This window comes from Protopterus annectens, chromosome 6.part1, assembly GCF_019279795.1.
Source record: "Protopterus annectens isolate FY-2018-M chromosome 6.part1, PAN1.0, whole genome shotgun sequence".
Lineage (NCBI taxonomy): Eukaryota > Metazoa > Chordata > Ceratodontiformes > Protopteridae > Protopterus > Protopterus annectens.
Genome location: NC_056738.1, coordinates 530851376 through 530873114, shown reverse-complemented (window position 1 = coordinate 530873114; position 21739 = coordinate 530851376). Strand labels below are relative to the sequence as shown.

The 21739-nt window shown below is 35.8% G+C and overlaps 1 protein-coding gene across 1 annotated transcript in view; it reads right to left on the bottom strand.

Moving 5' to 3' along the window:
• LOC122805670 (serine/threonine-protein kinase D3-like) overlaps positions 1 to 21739 on the bottom strand; it is a 1097474-nt gene that overhangs the window by 89211 nt on the left and 986524 nt on the right. The window contains exon 12 of the mRNA XM_044075994.1: positions 15039 to 15111. Coding sequence (XP_043931929.1) covers positions 15039 to 15111 — 73 coding nt within the window. The remainder of the gene's footprint in view (positions 1 to 15038; positions 15112 to 21739) is intronic.

Below are 21739 nucleotides of genomic sequence, written 5' to 3'. Positions count from 1 at the left end.
TAGTTCCCAGTACCTCTGTCGAGTAGAGCCACTGATTCCTGGGGTGAATTTTCTATTTCCCATCCATTCATCAAGATTTCTCTTGAAGAGGGCCAGTGAGGTGCTCTGTTTGACATGTATGGGAAGTCGATACCATAGAATGGGCAGCCTCTGGGTTATGAACCTGTCCCCTCCAGCACATTCTGTTGATTGTGGTAATGAGGTTGAGGTCTCTGGAGCATGTAGTGAGGAGGGATTGGAATTTCCTTAGATGTAGCATTTCTAACAGAGCTGGGTCAGACATGGCTTTGTAAGTCAAGCAGAGATCACCTTTAAGTAGGTGATATGAGACAGACAATAGTTGGTGTTTTTTGAGTCTGCCCATATAGGACAAGTGTTTAAGGCCTAGGATCCTCTTTGTGAGGTACTTTTGCGGCCTCTCCAGTTGTTGCAGGTGTTTAGTGAGGTACATGTCAAATGGGGCATTGTACTCAATGACTGGCCTAATGAGGGAAGAGTAGAGGGAGATGATGACCTCTTTCTGCCTTGATGCAAAACCCTTAGTAATGAGATGTGCCACATAGAAGGACTTTCTAACCACAGTGGCAATGTGGTGGTCAAAAAAGAGGTCGCTGTCAACCTGGGTTCTCAGATCTCTTATAACGCCTTCTGTGTTCAGTGGACTACCATCGATGTGGTAATTCATGGGTACTGGGTTTTTCCCAAAGATAATCCTAAGGAGAATCATTGACAGATTTTTTGAGATGCAATAGCTCTGCAGCTCCAGTTTGTGGAGCTGTTAGTTTTGCCATGTTCATTTGAGTGGGAGCATTACCCCAGGCTTCATTTTCTTTCATGTAGATCAAGTACTTTACTAAGAATAAACTGTGTAATATGTGAATCATTTAAAACTCAGTGCTGTTTTTTTTTTGTTTACTTGTATGGTTTCTCTAATTAAACCAAGAGAGTATAGTATGTTGATTTGTACTCTGAGGTAACTAAGAATATCTTTTACTGGTGGCTTTATAGTGGTCATCATTATTTATTTATTTATTTATTATTTAGTTAATAGTTGAGATTAAATTTTTAAGCAACAGTGGCCACTGACAAAGGCTACCACCTCACTCACCAGTCATTATGTAATAGAACCCAGAAATAAGAAATGTACATTGTAACTATATGAATGGTCATCATCCAAAATCCCCTTCCTCATTTTATTACATGCGGTCAGGGCATTGCATGAACTGATAGCACCTATCTCAATTTAGTGCCACTCTCCCACATAATTCAACAGTCATCCCTGACTACCCCAGGTATTCTCTCACATAATCCATCCATCTCTTTGCTGGACTTCTCATTTTGTCTTGCTTTCTTTCTGTCACGCCTAAGTCCTCTTCACCAAATCATCTTCTGCTTTTAGGCATATGTGCCTGAATCACTATAGTCTGTTTTCTTTGCCCTCTGCAATTGGAGCTACTTTGGCTTCTGCTCTGATGTTATTGTCTCTTCATGTATCCCACAGTGTACATCCTACCATCCATCTCATACACTTTTTCAACTAGCTTTCTCAACTGCTGTGCCTTCAGTCTGTATACTATGTAGAAGTACTGGTCATACCACAGTTTTGCACGGTTTACCTTTATTTGTGCGTATTGCACACGGGCGACCGTCAAATGTTCGAAAGACAGTTTTCAAGTTCTGAAAATTTGGAACGGAAGATGGTTGGAATGTGCAATGAGCTAATGCACAGTGAGAGTCGCTCATTGCACATTCGTCATTTAGGGGCAGAGCGCACTATAGTGGGGAGTTGGAAATGGTTCCATTCCCCGCTGTAGTGCGATCTCGGAGTTAGAATAATAAAGAAGGGGGGATGTGGGGGGCGCATTACACTGCATATACTTTTGTTGTCGACATTCATGTTCGAAAAACAGCGAATCGGCTGTTCGATTTGCTGCTTTTCGAACATTAAAACTGTCACTTTTTCCAGTTTCGTTTTTACGATGCGAGGATATAACCACTCGCACAAGTGTGATTCGAGGTTTTAAAGGTAAACCGTTTTGCACACCTTGCTTTTCATCTTGTTTGGTACTCTACTGTAACACACTAATACTGGCATACTGTGTCAGATAGCTTCAGCCCCTTGATTCTAGGTGTGACCTCATCATTTAAACTTATCTTCTTTTTCAACCACCATCCCAGATACTTGAAGTTATTAATCTGTTGCCAGTATTTTCTCTTCTATCTCAATTTGTATTTTCTTCTAATTTCAGGTCTAGATTTCTCTTGAACAGAGTCAGCGAGGTGCTCTGCCTCACATGGACCGGGATTTTATTCCACAGCATAGGGAGTCTCTGAGTGATAAATCTATCCCTCCAGCACGTCCTATTTATATCCGTGCTAAGGTTTAAGTCGCTTGCTCTAGTGGTTTTGGTGGATTTGGATTTTTTGAGGTGGAGCATGTCCATTAATTCCGGGTTGGACATGGCCTTGTATGTCAGGCACATGTCACCTCTGAGCATACGGTATGTGACTGAATAGAGCTGGAGTTTCTTCAATCTGGCAGCATATGACAGATTTTGGAGTCCCTTTATCCTTTTGGTGAGGAACTTTTGGGGTCTCTCCAATTGCTGCAGATGTCGGGTGAGATACATCCTGAATGGGGCATTGTACTCGATCATTGGTCTGATAAGTGAAGAGTACAGGGGAACAATGACCTCACTAGATCTGGATGTGAATCCCTTCATGATCAGGTGGGCAATGTAGAAGGTCTTTCTAACCACTTTAGCAACGTGAGTGTCAAAAGAAAGGCCACTGTCAACCTGGGTCCCCAGGTCCCTGATAACCTCTTCTGTGCTTAGTGGATTGCCACCTATATGGTAGCTTGGGGTTACCTTGTTTTTCCCGAAGGGTATGACTATACATTTTCTGGCATTTAACTTCAGGCCATGGCTCTGGCACCAGCTATCTGTTTCCGTGAGTCCCTTCTGAAGGATATCCGTGTCCGATGCACTTTCCACTATGGCACCCAGTTTGCAGTCGTCTGCAAACTTTGTCAGCCAAAGTCCTCCCATGTTGGCCTGTACTTCTGAGAAGTAGATGCCAAACAATAGGGGGCCAAGGACCGAGTCCTGTGGGACACCACTTGTGACTGGCTTGGAGTCTGACACAGCGCCAGCAACTCTAACCCTGTGGGTTCTGTCCTTAAGCCAGTTTGCAACCCATCTTGTGACATATGGGTTTACATTTAAGCTGGTAAGTTTTTCTACAATACCCGAGTGGGGTATTGTGTCAAAAGCCTTTGCAAGGTCAAGGTAGGCTGTATGGACTGCCTTTCCCTCATCAATGGCCTTGGTCACTGTTTCGAAGAAGTCGAACAAGTTCAAAAGGCATGATCTTCCCTTGACAAAGCCAAACTGGGTCGGGTCCAATGTCTGCAAGTCCCCTATATCTTTGTTTATGAGCTCCATCATGATCCTCTCCATAGCTTTGCAGACTAGACTTGTTAAGCTTATGGGGCGGTAATTACCAGGGTCCGTAGAGGCGCTGCCTTTGTGGAGTGGGACCACAGTTGCCGTACGCCACTCCTTGGGCACGTATCCTGTGGTAAGGCTGAGATTAAACAGCTGCCTTATGTGCGGGTTTAATTCCTCATTTAGCTCGTGTAGCACACAGCCGGGGACACCATCCGGTCCCATTGATGCTGTGTTTTTAGCTTTAGAGAGAGCAGCTTTCACCTGCGCATTTGAGATGTCTGGGAGGCTACACTCGGCTGGGATAGTTATCTCTCCTTTAGGGGAGAGGGGTGAAGTTTGCACTGAACCTGTCTGCCAGTATGTTGGCAATGTCTGTGGGTTCAGTGATTTTTGTATCATTTTGGACTAATTCTGAGCATATCTGGGAGTTTCCACCCAGGTTCCTAACATAGCTGAAAAAGGCCTTATGATTGTCCTTTGAATCCATGGCAATTTTTCTCTCAAAATTGGCCTTAGTTGATTTTATGAGTGCTTATATTTTTTTACTAATAATGATCAGGGGTGACTTCCCTTTTATGGATTTTGTTCTATCATGTAATAGCTTTCTCCTCTTATTGTAAAGTTTGTTAATGGCTGGGGTCCACCAGACTGGATGTTTGCCCTTTGTGGAAAGAGTCTTGGTTTTATTTGGGATTGCCTGATCCATGCAGTCCTGGAGGTGTTCATAGAAGGCATTTGTAAGGGCTTCCGCAGCTTGGGTTGTGGTTTCCACTGGCTCAGGGGCCTTGAAGGATACCACACCAGTCTTGAGTAGTGTGAAGTTTGCTTTAGAGAAGTTCTTCACTATGGTCTTTTTGTTTGGGGTGGGGCGGGATGTGGATTTCCAGTGAGATTAGTTTATGATCAGATCTCACCAATGAGGGATATACTTCCGTGTGGAGCATTTTGTCCCCATGTTTGTGACAATGAGATCTAGTATATTTTCTCCTCTCGTGGGAACAGTGACTAGCTGTTCCATGGCATTTGAATTTATGAACTCCAGGAACCATTGGGCTAGAAAGTTAGGGCTTGAGTAATGTTCCCAGTCTATATTCGGGTAGTTGAAGTCACCCAATATGATGGTGTTTGGAGATACATTTATACCCTCCAGTGTCTTCAGGAAGGCTGTGTGGGGTTCCTGAGTTTGAGAGGGTGGCCTGTAGCATGCTACAATTTGTAGAGCAGTTTTGCCTATGGTTAGTTGCACCTGGATGGTTTCCGAGCTTGCGTTGCCACCAACCTGGAGGTGTGTGTATCCTTTATGAATATGGATACACCCCCTCCTTTTGTGGTGTGATCCGGGTTTTGGGGCCAGAATGCATGATATGAGGTAAAACCTAATAGTGCCGGGTGCTCTCAGGAGCCTTGAACCAGGTTTCAGTTACAGCACAGACATCGATGTTCTCCATACTGAGAAGGGCCTCGAGTGCGTGCATTTTGAGATTTAGACTTCTGGCATTGAGCAGCATTACCCTCAGTTTCTTCCCATTTTTGTTTTCTAGGGTGGTAGGTTTAGAATTTGAGCCTTGCCTAAAAAGGCACTATGGGGTGGCAAGAGCCTTAGCCAATATCCGAATCCCAGGGTGACAGGTGCAAGCCGTCCCTTGCGAAGCAGCGTGGCTTGTCAAGCATGTCATCCCAGGCAGACAGACACTGGATCCCCTTTGAATGACACCAGACATTAAGCCAATTGTTAAAGCTGATCATCTTGTCTCTATATTGTGGCATCATTCTTGGTGAAGGAAGGATACTGCTCAGGGTTAGGGTCATACCTGCCTGGGCTACATAATCAGAGAGCTCCTCTATGTCTCTTTTCATGTAGTCCAGGGAGGTACCTCAGGTCGTTCACACCAGCATGGACAATGACTGTGTCATATTTGTACTTGCCGTGGAGTGACCTGAGTGCTTGTGTTATGTGGTGGATTCTAGGGCCCGATAGGCAGCTTGCTGTGACCCTCTCCTTGTTCAGCCTGGTGAGTGGGACGTCAGTGTGTCTGACTATGGAGTCACCTATGACAAGTATGTTTGGTGTTGTATTTGGCCTTAAGGGCTGTGACTGCTTTGCACACTGCTTTTGTGGTTTATGTGTTGCTTGTGGGGTGTCTTGAGGTAGCAGTTGTTTGGGTGTCTGCTTTGGAGGCCTCTGCTGTTTAGGTAAATTTTTACTCAGAGCCTCCGAGTATGTCTTTGTGTGTTTATGTGTTTGATTCAGTGGAGTGGTAGCATTATGTGAGGCTGGTTTTGTGGTGTGTGTAGTTGCCTTCTCCTCCTGTCTGGTCTTGCCAGTCCTGAGTTGAGAGAGCTCAGCCTCCAGTTTGGCTAAATAGCTGCATCTCTCGCAAGTATTTGTGTTATGTGGGAGGAGGAGAGGGTTGTCTGTGTACATGAGGCAGTTATAACATTGCCTCAAGATTCCCAGATTCACCAGCTGGACCGGAGAGGAGATTGACAACTGACCTTTGGACATGCTAGAATAATATTGGGAAATCCTTAATTGAAAACAAGGGCCAGTGGGGAGTGAGGGTGTAGTGCTTTTAATTTTTAGTGCTGACTTATATAATTGCTTTAGTGAGCAAGTGCCAGGTAACTTGAGTGCAATGTGTTACAAGTAACTAAATGCAAAAACGACAAACAGTAACTTTCTTTCCAGTGAAACAAGGAAATAAGTACAGTAAGCAATGCAGATATCACTAGTGATCCACAGAAGCACTGAGAAGTTGCGTATTAGGTGGAATTAGCTTCCAGGGAAATAACAAGCAAACAAACAACAAGCATATAAACAAAGCTAGATTCAGCAGGCCTGGATCTAGTCTATGCTAGAGCAAACAAGGTGTACCAATTTCAGTAAGATACAGTTCAAATATTCAGGCACTATAAACCTTTAACCAGAAATTCCCAGCTCAGAAGGGCAGAGTCCAGCCTCTTCTCCCACAAGAGTGCAGACCACGAACCTTCTTAATGTAAAATAACTGGCCTGAAGCCCAAGTGCCTAAACCAGAACTAATACACTTGGACACTGGGCTCTCAATCAGCAGTTCCCAACTTAGAAGGATGAAAGCTACCTGTCCTGCCACCACAGTGCTTGCCACAAACCTTCCTAATGTAAAACAACTGGTCTGAAGCCCAAGTGCTTAATCCAAAAGACTTGAATGATAGCTACACTTTAATCAAGTTACAACCAAGCAGTAATAAATACCATTGAATACTTTAGAGAATGTCTGGATTAGTGCTCAAGTTACACAAACAAAGCTAGATCCAGCAGGCCCGAATCCAGTCTATGCCACAGCAAACAAGGTGCACCAACTTCAGTAAGAAACAGTTCAGATATGCATGCACTATAAGCCTTTAACCAGAAATTCCCAGCTCAGAAGGGCAGAGTCCAGCCTCTCCTCCCACAAGAGTGCAGACCACGAACCCTCTTAATGTAAAATAACTGGCTTGAAAGCCCAAGTGCTTAAACCAGAATTAATACACTTTTAGAATAACAGACACTGAGCCCTCAATCAGCAGTTCTCAACCTAGAAGGATGTAAGCTACCTGTTCTGTCACAACAGTGCAGACCACAAACCCTCAGTGCAAAACAACTAACTGGTCCAAAGCCCAAGTGCTTAAACCAAAAGGCTTAGAATGAGTTACACCAAGCAGTAATAAATACAATTGAGTATTTTTAAGATGATGTTCAGAGTCTGCTTCTAATGCCACCTCATCTGCATACAGCAGTTTCTTTCTGATCAGGTCTGTTTACTAATGTGGTCCATCACCAGTATAAATAGCAGTAGGTTCAGAGCTGAACCTTGATGCACACCAACTCCCACTGGGAACCCATTTGTGAAGCCAAACACTATTTATACTTGTGTCATTGGGTCCTTGTATATAGCATACACTAATTCTATCAATGTTTCTTGGACTTTTAATCATTTCATGGCTGTCCAAGTCACTTTTCTTGAAACCTTGTCATATGCTTTCTCCAAGTCTATGGAATCCCTCTTTCCTCATCTGTAGATTCTTCTCCATTATCAGTCTCACTGCAAACAATGGGTGAGTTGATGTGCATCCTGATTTGAATCTATTCTGCTCATCTCCCATGTTACTTTCTACCTTTCTGAGTATTTGTTTATCAGTCACCCTGTCCAGTACTTTCATGCAGTGTAACAAGAGTTTGACTCATCTGTACTGCCACATTTGCAGATGTCTCCTTTGTTCTTGAACACTGGCACTACTATGCTTATTCTCCAGTCATCTGGGATATACCTGTCTCTCCACACTGCTATGAGTACCCTCAGGAGCCATTTCTCCCCTATCTCGCCCAACACCTTTATCATATCTGCTGTGATGACACATCTGAAAAAGTTTGATTTTATTAAATGAAAAGTGCTTTATGCACTTTTAAACTACTGGTAGCTTTCTGAAGCCATTCTCTTTCTATTTTAGTAGTTTTTTGTGTTTTTTGGCTTGATATCTGCTGTGACCTCACTTTCCCTGACTTCATTTTCCTCAGTGCTGTTCTTACTTCTTCTATGGTGGGCTGCGTCTCTTCTATCACTGTAAGCTGTGTCTGAGGAAGTGCAGCTTCCATGGGGTTTTCTTTATTCAGAAGCTGCTGAGAGAACTCCTTCCACCTGCCTTTGATGTCCTGTCAGGTTGTGAGCAGGTTGTTGCTGACATCTCTTATGAATGGTATCAGATGACCAGCTTCTTTATCTTTGTGTTTGCAGCCTGATATAATTTCTTTGTGTCATCTGCTATGTAACTTTTTACAAACTGGTAGAGCACCTGATATCTTATTCTTTTCTACCATCATATCCTCTTTGTTAGTCAACCAGTATTCCTTGTTAGCCTGGCCAATTTATTCTATCGCCCACTTTTTCCAGTACCCCTCCTTTTTTGATAACTTTCTGGAGATCTGTATTCCACCACCGTCATTTCTTATGTATCTTATTTATTTCCAGACCTGTCTTGGCTACATAGCTATTCTATAATCTGCACACAAGTTGTTTTGAGACTTGCTTAACATCTTTTTAATAAGTGACAATACTTAGAAACATTGAAGTATCTGTTCCCACAATATACACGTCTGCATATCTTGTTACTATATAATCATATGTTCTTTCTTATAGTGGTTAAAAGTAGATATCTATTTCATGCTGTACTTGGTGATAGGAAGTACACTTGTGCACGTTCACACAACTTGTTTATGCACAACTGTTAATATAATTATGTTTTTTTTTCACATAGCATTTTAGTAACCAGTGTTATTGTAGTATTCTCTTTACATGTGCAATCACAACTTTTAAAACAAACCCAGCATGCCAGTTTTATACAGTCCCCATCTTGCAAGTACTTTTTCAGTCTCAAACATAATTTGCTAGTACATTATTTTAGCCCCTGTAGCAACGCAATGCAGTAGACTCAGAGCACTTTCTTCTCCATTTCAGCTCCATTCTAAGGTGCCTTCTTTACGGAGCCTACATGTTCTCCCTGTGTCCTACAGTTTTCTTTTTCTCTGTGCTGCTATTTCTTCTTATATCACAAAGATAATTTTTTAGGTGAATTGCCAGTCCTCTAAACTATCCATAGGTGAGTGTGTGGATTTGCATGAGCAGTGTGTAAGGGGTCTACTTTAGAACAGCGAATGATCAGATGATTGAACGCTGTTAGAGCGAACACTACATGTCAAGCAGGCAAAATAGCGAATGGCTGGAACAGCAAATTTTTTCCCAAGGAAAGAAATCGCTGGGCCAGCCGTCCAGGTTGTGCCGTTTCCTCCACTGTAGTGCGATCTTGGAGTTGGTTTATTTAAATGGGGGGGGGGAGAAGCCCCCCACTTTATTTAGTGTTTTTTTTTTTTTTTTTTTTTTTTTTTTTGGGAACAGCAATTTTTTTCCCTGGGAAAAAAAATCGCTGTTCTGATTGTTCACTGTTTTGGATTTTCAACATTTCGGGGTCGATATAACAATGTTCTATCATCTGATCATTCGCTGTTATAATACAGACCTGCGCATAAGTGAGGATTTGTCATCAACCCATAAGGGACTACCATTCTGTCCAAAACTGTTATTTGAGTTATGCATTCATCTTTTCAGGATATTTTCACTATTAAAACTGATTAAAATAAAGTAGGTATAAGAGAGTGAACTAATTAAGTAAATAACTGTGGTCTGTCCATCTGCTTTCCCCATTGTTCTCAAGCTGTTACATTATTGTTCTCAAGCTGTTACATTAAAACAATGCTTCTAATTGCTACCATTTGAATGCACAGGTGAAATTGATGCCTCCCGCACACTATTCAGCTAGGTACATTTACCCAATAGTTATTTATATTTTTAGGTAAGGAAATGTGGCCTTTCTTTACTTTAGAAAAAAATCATTAAACCACCCACAACATCACTTCTCCAAGAAGCAGCAGGTGTGGTACCTTGGGGGGGGGGGTGCTTTGTACATGACCATGCAATTTACAGGCTTTCTGCTCTATAACTCCCATGATCAACCTGACTTATTATCTAGATTGTAGCTTGGACAAAGCAGAAAGTTGGCAAACTGAAACTTAAAATGTATGATATGGTCAGGGTTGTGAACTTCAGAAGTAGTGTGAGATGAGTTTTTTTTCTAATGCTGAATGCAGACAGATATAGTCAGTGGACAGCTGTCATTGATCTAGGTATATATACACATATATATATATATATATATATATATATATATATATATATATTATATATATATATATATATATATATATATATATATATATATATATATATATATATATACACACACACACACACAAACATATTATATGTTAATTCATGCCAGTAACTAAAATGCTATTTAATCATGGATGACATTAAAGGTTACAGAACAATGGAGATGATTTATTGCACTACATAAAGACAGTTCAGTCACTGGGATTGCTGCCAGAAGGAAACAGACATACTAATGAGTTAAAAAAAGACTAATTAAAAAATGATTAATTATCACTTCATAGCTAGTTATAGAACACCCAGTATGTTCCCTTCTGGTCTCGATTGCTGTCTTCACACATTAGCTGACATCCTCATTTTTCCCAGCACCATTCTACTGGGGGGCTTCAATTATCCACCAATAAACTTGTTTACCTACACTATAATATGCCCAGTACTTACTTGTCATTATAAATGCTAACTCTCTGGTACAAATAATTCACCATCTTTCTACAGGCTCTAATATTCATGACTTATTCCTTACAAAGATGGACACCACTTGCAGATTTCCATATGTATCATCATGCCTTGTTAAATCAGACCATAAACTGCTGCCCTTTTCCTTTAAAAAGAGGTGATGCTTCCCCTGTAAATAACTCTAATTTTAGTCTTTTTTTAAAAACAAACATTCTTCAGTTATTTGATAACCTAAATAAATCCTGCTGTAATCACTTCCCAGTAGATCCCATGGCTAAGGCTGCTGCCTGTGCCTCTGATTTCTACTCCCACTTAAATTGTTACATTGGTAAGGCAGTCCTTATCTGAACCAAATATAATGAGACGCTTAAAAATAAGTCACTGTGGTGGACTACCCATATAAATAAATGATATAGTAAGAGAAAGAAATTGCCTACCTTAGAGTACACTTAAGCAAACGATTAAAGAGTCCAAGGGAACCATTAGGAAGTTCAGAGCCAAGTATGAAGGTATAATAGCCAGTCAAACCAAAAAAAAATACAAATCTTTCTTTAACTTAAATGGAAATAAAGAAGTAGCACCCCAAAATGTTCAGAGCCATTCTAAAATAATAGTTCACATTTTGACCAGAAGGAAATCTCTTAATTTCCTAGCTGACACAGTTTAGTACAAATTTTACTTAAACCACATTTATAGCTATTCCACAGATTGAAACTGAACTCATCAATGCCAGCATTTTAATGCCTCAGACTCCATCAGGAAGACACCAACAAGTGGAACATAAAAAAGACTGTTTTAATGCATAAACTTCATAAATATTAAGCGCTTTCATCCACTAAAACGTGGACTTCATCAGAACAAACTTTAATTTAAATTACACATTTAAATACAGTATTTTTTGGCAACAAAGTTGCAATCAATGAAAGCATATACTTCCCTTAAAGTGAACCCAACCTCAAAAAATTTAATAATTATTACCTTATAAATAAAATAAAATAAATGCATTAATAATACAAGGCACAAATGTACAATTCATATACTAATGTATAAATAATTAATAATTGTCACAAACCACATAGAAATAATTCATACTTTGAAAATACTCGAATGCATACATAACATACTCCCCTTTCTGACTGAGATGTTAAAAAATTAAAAATTTCATACAATCATTTTAATAAAATGCACTTGTATTTGCATTCATTTAACTCTGTACTTGTAATATGGGTTTAATGGATATATGGTCATTAAGACCAGGCAAGGTGGAAGCGTCAGTCAACAGTTGTCACCATACCTCTGTATAACCCAAGATAGCTTTAAAATAACCCCCCCCCCCCCGGGTCAGTCCTTATTTGTTTTAATATGGCAAACTTAAATACATGGCCATCCCCACATTTTTCTATGTGTCTATACAGACCATTATTGCTATTTTTTTTTTTTTTGGTGGTTTCTTTGTCGATTAAACACTTCTCTTGATTCAAATGCCAGTATTTTGGCTTTCAACATAGTGAAAGTCAAAACAAAAAAATGATCTCAGAAGAAAACAGTCTCCTTTTTTGATCAGCATCAAACCCTAGGACGCATTCAACTCAAATTTGTCTGAATAGTGTCATTGTTACAGAAAGTATTTTTTTAAAGGTAATGTACAGGGTTAGGGTTAGTAGGTATTAGTAAGGGGCAGCAGGGATTTCACCCATGGAAAAACAATGATTTTCCTTGTTTTCATAAATGTTAAATTTTGCATGTGATGAGGCTGTTTCTTGGTAACGTGTCAAAAGGGGCATTAAGTTATTGTGTCTGACGTATGTATTCAGTGTATAGTAATGCACCCACATCTACATGTATGCATGTGCGTGTGTGTGTGTTTGTGTGTGTGTTTGTGTGTGTGTGTGTGTGCGTGTGTGTATGTGTGTGTGTGTTTGTGTGTGTGTTTGTGTGTGTGTGTGTGTGCGTGTGTGTATGTGTGTGTGTGTGTGTCTACAGCTTCATGTACTCTGTCATCTGCTAATCATTAGTACCCAGTCCCAAATATTCTTGAAATTATATACAGTCAAATCCTCTAATATGTTAACAAAATAAATCACTCAATGTTCAAAATCATAACTGCCATATACTGTTTAAATGATCGATTATTTGTGAGTGCGGTAAAAGGTAAAATATCTAGAGTAGTCCTTCTTGATCTAAAACATGTGTTCGAGTGTTAGCACACTAATCTGCCCAGTGAACTTTATGAATGCAGTTTCTCTGTTATCATCTTAAAATGTTTCACTACCACAGCAACTGAAATGTCATATAAAGTCTCATAATAATATATCAGATATGATTTTTCTACAAGTTGTATCCCACATGGTTCTGTACTTAGCCATCTACTTTTGTGATTATTAATTAACACCCTTCCATTGTACGTACCTAATAGCCACTGACTGCTTTAGGCAGAGTATATTGCTTTAATTAATTTATATACATTTATTGAAGATCAGGAAATGATATTCACAAAGGCCTTAGCCAAACTAAGAAATGATTAACAAATTACAACTGTATTACTAACTCAATAAAGATTGCAGAAACTCTGTTCTGTGCTACTCAGTGACTAAATTCTGCTCATGAACTGCTAATCAATGATCTCCTAGGTAAACTCCTTATTTTTGTCTATTCACAAAAAAATCATATGAGCTTGTCTGGATTAGCAACTATCTTTCATGCAATATAGAGAAAAAGTAATTCACAAACCTTTAAATCAGCTTAAATATTCCTATAAAATCAAATATTTACTTACCAAAGGAGCAGCAAAGGTTTTTGTTATCAGTATCCTTATCCCTGGGTTACAATATGCTCTATCAATTACCACTCTAAACCTCCCTTATAATACTGCTACAATCCATCCACCTTTCTTACAAACAACATTGCCTTTCACTACAGAAAGCAAATTGTTTACCTGGAACAAGCCATAACATGTTAACTTTCATACTGCCACATTTAAGAAGTAAACTGTAAACAAAAGCATCTATATATGCTCTGTGAAATCTACAAGGCCCATCACTGTGCTGACCTGATTTTCCTCTTACTACTGCCTAAAGAGCTTTTTCTAAGATTGCACCTCATAGAGAGAACCTATTCCATAAGAAATCATAAAATGCAACAATTACTCTCAATTTAAATTTTTGCATAGAAACCCTCTAACTGAAAACTATAACTGCACCAGCTTTTATAGTTTTCATAACCAAGCACAATTCTAATTCCTGTACATTAACATGTGGGATGTGATTGTATATCCATTTTAATAGTCATTAAAGAATAAGGCAAACTGTATTTCATTAGATTACATATTTCTATATCTGCCTAATGTAACATGTATATAGTTTAGTACGTTGTATATTTTGTTTAGCATATTATTTCTACAGCATAACTATACACTAGTTGTTATTTCTGTAAATAAATTGTAGACTGTTCCTTTTGTTGCTGAAAATTTAAGCATTGCCCCCAGGCTATATGTCAAAACATCTAACTGTATCATGTCCAAGTCCCTACCATTTTTGGCTTGAGTCAAGACTAAAAAGAATCCTAGGATCAGTTCAAGTGCTAATTGATAGAAATGTAATAGTAATAATCTTCAAAATGTATTAATGAATTAGAATTACTAATATTCATTTAAAATATGATTCTACACTTCTCTTTCAGGTTATAATCATACTCCAAAGTCAACATAAACATATAACATTAGCAGAAGATGATAACATGCATTTCAGATCTGTTCACTTTTAAGATGCAGTCAGATACCCTATTCATATGCCCTACCTCTAATGTAATTATATCACTTCTGTAAACAACCCCATAAATATTAAGAGTGTCATCATTTCCTTTGGCAGTTTATTCCACTTGTCTAAATGCTCCCTAAAGAAACATTTCCTCATTTCAGACTTAGAACTGCTTTATTTGCAGTCATGTTCTTCTTTCGGCTTGTTTGCCATTCATTGTCAATTCCTCCACATATGATTAATTAACAGAAATGATCAATTAAATATTATGTTAAATGTTAAGTAAACTAATGATGTCACTTTAGTGTAAAATTGTGTAAAAATAAATCACTGAAAACTAACAAAGAAATGTAATAATACTGAACACTGAAAGTGATAACATTAGCAAATACAGTTTATAAACAGTGTGGACCACTAATGCTGCATAGATGATTCATGCTGTGATATACCCCAAGCAAAAAAAAATCCAATAAAGAGATTATTCCACATGATAAGTAATTAGAATGATTGATTTCTTTAGTGCATTAAGTGATCAAGTAAGTTCACAGTATGGTATGTTATATAATATAAAAGAAAACTGCTGAAAAGTTAGCATAGTCCGTTCTATGAGTGTACACTTAGGAACAAGTCTTTACCTCCATAAACAGTACCAAACTGTCCTGAACCCAGTATGTCATCTGGAAATATTTGATACAAGTGGCTGATGTCCTGAAAATTAACAAATTAAACACAAGTTAGGAGAAGACATTATATTTTTCTGAATCTTAATACAAAATTATTAGGCAAGACAAAAAGGAGCTGTGTTAAGTTTACTCCCCCCAAAGATCTACTAGTTGTACAGCACTACATACACCCAGAGAACAATGCTCTGAAACTGGCTTATAATTTAGTAAATAAATGATTTTGAGGCCAGTTGGACATTTTTCTAAAGGGCTAGTCATTATTCATAAGCACAGAAAGATATGTGAAAAAAATGTGAAAATATGCTTTTAGTCTGGGGGGTTCTTAGAGTTCAAAATAGACTAATAATAATATATATATATATATATATATATATATATATATATATATATATATATAAAATCAATATATAATTTATGTTATGTGATATCATTATTTATACAAAAATAACTGTAATATTATTTCAGACAAACCAACATGTTAAATACAAAAAGTGTTAAAGGATGTATTGCATGACTGTACACTTGAAAACTGAGCCTAGTAAGCATTTCTCAATAAGTGCAAAGTAATTAAAACTGTGCTAAAAGGTGATAAAGTATATGAATGTTTAGTTTAGTTTAGGCACTCAGCTATACAGCCACTTAACACTTCAGGAATGCAGATAGAGCCACCATTTTTCATACTGATACCTTTACCACCATAAAGAACAAACGTCAGCATATACCTAGTTTTAAAAAGCATATTGTTAACAAAAGCAACACATGATTATTTTAAGCAGTATCATGTTAGCTTGTCAGTTACATTGCTTCAGCTGTTACATATGACACTGTGTAAAGCCAGATAACACAAAATATTTTCAGTCTCAAGCCTTTGTTATGATCAAGCAAGAAAACTACAGGGTTGATTAGGAATATGAATAATGCATAACTTTATGCATATTAATTTCTTTTTTAAACAATTCTATTTATTTTAAATGAAGTAATACAACATATAGTGAACACTCAACATCAACATATTTATAAAGTCTGTAATAGGTTATACAAATCCTAGCTTGTGTTGATGAATTAGTATTATCTAATAAAGTGTTTAATTTTAACCTAAAGTTATAAGAAGTGATATTGGTGGTTCTCATCTTGATTGTAGAAATTTCTCTTTTAGGAACCATTCTCACTATATTTATAAATTCTGAAAACAAGGGTGAGGTCTTTTTCTTCCAGTTTTTCATTATAACTTTCCTAGCTATTGGCAAAACAGACCACATCAAATAAATCTGTAATTCTGATATGGAGCAAGGAACTGGAGTATTAAATAATGTTAATTAATTTGATAAAGAACAATTATCAGACCATAATGCTTACATAAAGTCACTAATTTCTCTCCAAAAAGGAGCAACTGTAGGTCAGTCGACAAACATTTGGAACTAATCTGCTTTCTTGGGTGCACTACATCTCCATCAACTAATATTTGTTTTCTTAGACATAAATTCAATTTTATAAGGAGTTCTAAATGCTCTGTGTAAGAGCTTCATGTAAATATTTTCTAATGTAAGGAAGAGGTAGTTTTTCTAGCCAACGTCAAAACTAATATTTTATTGTCTTCTGAGAATACCATATTATGTATCTGTGTTGAAAAATATCAGTAATGTGGATTTATATTATTATTAAGACTTTTAATACTTTTATATACTTTAGACAACTGTGTTCTGCTCTAGTAACATCAACATTACAATTAATAGTAATGAAGAATTCATTAAGATTAGGTAATTTTTTTTATCATGAAGGTCCTTATATGTCTCAATTTTAGACATGATTGTCTAAACATTTGTACATAAAGACAATTATCTAAATAAATGTTATGTTTCCCCTTTAGAAATCCTGTGGAGTAAATCTTGGTTCCAGAAAATTAAATTATTTTCTTTTAGAAATCAACACTTTATTAAAATTGTATGTTTCAATATATTTATTAGTGAAGGCTATTGGGAAAATAACAAATAACCAGTCCTTAAGACTAAGATCAACATAAATAAACTTTTTAAACATGTCTAGAATACTGTTAATATAATTAGAATTAACAACTTTATCAAACGTATTATCAAAACATTTTTTTAACAAACAAATGAAATTATTTCAGATATGATTATATAAAGGGGAAATATGTTTGTAATGAGATAAAAGAATATTGTCATGTGTGAATTTCCATTTAGCTGAATATGATGAGGTTAACCATAATGCTATTATTCTAATGACTACAAACACTGAATAAAATTCAATATCTGGAAAGCCTATGCCTCAATGATTCCAACTTCTTTTTTTATTATCTAAAGAAATTCTGTGTTTGCTTGGGTGTCAAGCAAACCTTAAAGTACGGAATAATTTTTTTTAATTATATTTTTAGAAGGCATTGTAGCAAGGGTTTGAATACTGTGTAGAATTTTTGGAAGAATTATCATTTTAATCAATGTAAGTCTCTCTTCCATTGTAAACAAGATTTTATCCAATGTATCTATTAACTGGGAGTATAGTCTAGCATTTTCTTATAATTAATTTGAATTATTTTACTGAATTCCAATGTTCAGAGAATACCTAAGTATTTCACATGAGTATTATTCCAGTTGAATTCATTATTATTTTTTATTTTTATTTAGATTTTTATTTACTAAAGGTACATTTGACTTGCACTAATTAAAACTCAAGCCAGAGATTTCTTCAAACATTTTAAACGGTCAATTACGAAAGGTAATGAAGAATCATATCAGCTATAATTTGTAAAATGTCATCAGCAAAAAGTTGAAGCTTTAAGAAAAGCTGATATGTAATATCAAAGCTAATTATATTTCTCTTTGACCTAATACTGTTAGCAAAAGCTTCTGTAATATGCACAAATAATAATGGTGGTAAAGGACATCCTTCTTTAGTTCCCTTACTAAGTTTTAATGAATTAGAAAGAAATGAGCCAAATGTAACAAAAGCATAAGAGTTCTGGTATAAACTCATAATTAGGTCAATCATTTTTTGGGGAAACTTGCATTTCTTTAGAGTTTCAAGTATATAGAATCAATTCACTGCATCAAATGCTTTCTTTATGTCTAAGCTAATGATTGATAATGCTTTCTTGCATAATTAATTAAATTAAATTAAAGAGAGTCATGTGGGTATTATCTACTGTGTGTCTGTTCATAATAAACCCAGTGTGATCATGACTGATGACAGTAACTAAAACTGATTTTAGTCTATTTGTAATAATATTCATAAACATTTTATGATCCACATTTATCAGACATATGGGCCAATAAGAAGAACATTAGGATGGGGTTTTATCTTGTTTTAATGTAGAGGAAATTTAAGTAGATTTCCATAAGGGAGTTATGATGAGATTTTTTTTTACTTCTGTAAATACTTTTAATATGTTAACAAGGTAATAGGCATTATTTTATATAGTTCAGGTATGATACTATCATTACCGGGAACTTTGTTACATTTCAATTTTTTAATTTGGCCTTTTATTTCATAAATACAGATTGGTTTATCTAGTTTTGAATATGACCTATAGATAGCCTGTTGGTTATATTTTCTTTTAGGAATTTAAAATATTATCACTGATCTTGTCATTGTCTACAGAGCTAATGTTTTTATAATAGTTTTCAAAACTATCAAGTATGCCCTCTATGTTTGAAATTTTATTATGTCTGTTACCTTTTTGGGCAATTGATTTTTCTAAATGTGATTAAGCTTGGCCATTCTCTTCACTCTGTTTGCTAACTTATGTAAGCTGGTGGGATTTAGTGAGTAAGAATGAAGTTTGAATTTTTCTAAACTAATACGTACTTTATGATTTATGATCTCTTTATATTTAGAATTAAGCAATTTTATTTTTCATTTATATTCTTTTTATCTATCTTTACTTCTCATTTTAAACTATTAATTTGGTTTGTATAGAGATTAGATCTCTATCACATTCTCTTTTTTTGCAAATGTACCAGTTTTTATTTCTGCCATTTAAATAAGACATTAGAGAGTCCCATAATATTTTAGTTGACTTTGCCATTATTATTTTTTTCAATAAAAAATAACTAATTTAAAAAGCATTCTTTGAAATATTTAATCTTTATTAAATAAGCTGGAAATCTATTATATTGAGTTAGGTTTCTAGTTTTTCTAGAAAAGTAAAAGTTATTTAATTATGTTCTGATAACTAACAAGGTGTGATATTAACTTTGTCTATGGCACATAATAGATTATTTGAAACAAACACTTTATACTAGACCGGGTACCAAATCTGTATATGAGAATAGATTAAATAATCAATTTGTCTCATATTTATTTCTTTAAGATGCATAGAAGCAACAAATATATCTATGGCTTTAGCATAGGAAGCTATTCTGATTTTGCTATTAGAAGTAGTATTCTCCTCCTGCTAAGATGAGATCTCCTTTCATGTATGTTATTGTAGTTTCTAAATGCTTGTTTGCCATTTAAACTCCAATTCCAGGAATTCGAAAATAATTCACCAGAGTGTAAATCCTATTGTTAAGTTTGACTATAATAATACAGTTCCACTTCTAACCACTGAAATTTCAAAACATCGAAGTTCAGAACATCAAGTTTTAAAACATCTAAGGTTTGAAGGGGAAGAAAGAGGTAAGTGTAGGTGGGAGAATGTTTGTGTTTTTGTAGGGTGAAGCCCCCCTGCATTTAATTGTTACAATTTATTTTTCTTTTTCTTTTTTTTATTTTTTTGGTTATACTTGTAACCTTCGATGGTTCAAAATTCGATGTTCTGGTCTCGATGATCAAAACTTTGATGTTTTGAAATTTTGATGGTTAGAAGTGGAACCAATAATAGATAGCATACCATTAGCATCTGTAAAATAATCTATTATCTTATCTCCAAATGTATTTTTCCATAAAATAGCAACACCTCTTCATTTCCTTTTAAAATTCAAACAAATTGAAATTGTATACTATTTAGTATTTAATCTTTTGACCTCATCTTTAGCAAGATGAGCTTCTTGTAAAAAAGATGACCTGAGCTTTATATAATTTTAAGAATTTAAAAAGACCACCCCCTTTAAATTACTGTTCAACCCATTTATATTAATTGATAACACTGAAGAGATAGCATCCATATTTTGGTTCAAGGAACACCTCTTAGTATTTATAATTATGAACTGTATGCCAAAACAGTAAATACTAGTTCCTTTTATACATAAACCACCCTTTATATTTGATACTATAAAATATAATAAACTCATTAAAGACATAACTAAAAAAAAAAATAAGTCTGAAAATAAACACTGAAACTAAATTAATCAGTCCTAAGCCGGAATACAATATTCCTAGCTTGATGGAAAATTCATTCAAATTACTCTTCCACCTTCACTCTAACATGGTGCAATATTATCTTCTATTGCATACTAAAATGCAAAAGCTTGTTAAATAAGATTAAAAGTTAAAATAAATGAGCCTTATATATTTCATTTTCCTTCACTTTACCCTTTATCCTTGTACTCTTAGCATTCCCTGTCTTGTCTAGTCAGTCTTCTTTTTTCTTTTAATTTTCTTTTAATTTTCATTTTTCAATTCACTTAATCATACATTCAGTGAATCTTTACCCCACTTTTTTACCTTTCTTCTCTTCTTTCTTTTCTCCTCCATTTTCCTTTCCTCTTTTCTCTCCCCTTTTCAGTTTACTTTACCCCTTCCAATTCTAATAATTGGTTTTGTCTTTGTCTTCCTTTATACCCCTTTCTTTATTTCCTTTCTTCATCTTCTTTATTTCATCTTTTTGTAATTTATCTCATCCTTTCCCCATATAACATTAGTCTCTATGTACACTTAATGAATAACAGACTGTTTATGAATCAGAATGATGTGTAGGATTACCAAATGAAAAATATGCCTTTTGTAATTTTCTAAATATTAATTATGTGTTTAATGAATTTCAGTGTTAAAATGTTTAATATAGTGAATCGTATTTATCTTACTTCTTCGATAAGTAACTTATTTTGATAATTAAGGAATGCAAAGTCAGTATACATAGGCATAAAGTTTTCTGCCATATAATTGACCATTTTAGAAAGCTAATAATCCACACTTTCAATAAGTATACTAAACATTTAATAAACATCCAAACTGCTTATATATCTGTATAATATAGTTAAATTAAAGTAGCTGCACATTTATAAATTATATACCTTCTTGTCTCGATTCAGTACTGCCAGGGATTATGCCTAGCTCAAAATTGCTGATGTATCCAGCAAATAACATTAAACTCAATCATGTGAGAATGACATCCTACAGTACATCCCACATAATCAAAACCAGTAACAAAAATACACTTGAATGTAAGACATGGCTTTCTGACCCTGAACTACCACAGAGAGTACACAATATTCCAAGCAATCAATGGCAAACTCAGTAATCATGTTAGGCTTAGCTGTCATATAAAAGTGTGATACATTCAGTTACATAAATATAAATAATTAAGATCATATGATAACTTTCTAAAATGTTATTTTTGCATATTTAAACTAAGTATTACCTATGCAAGAGGCGATGTTATATAATAGAGAAACAATTTGTAATTACCTTTGCTTAAAGCATGATCAAACAAACATAAACAGCCCATTAAACCTAAGGTTGTAATAAGAGCTCAA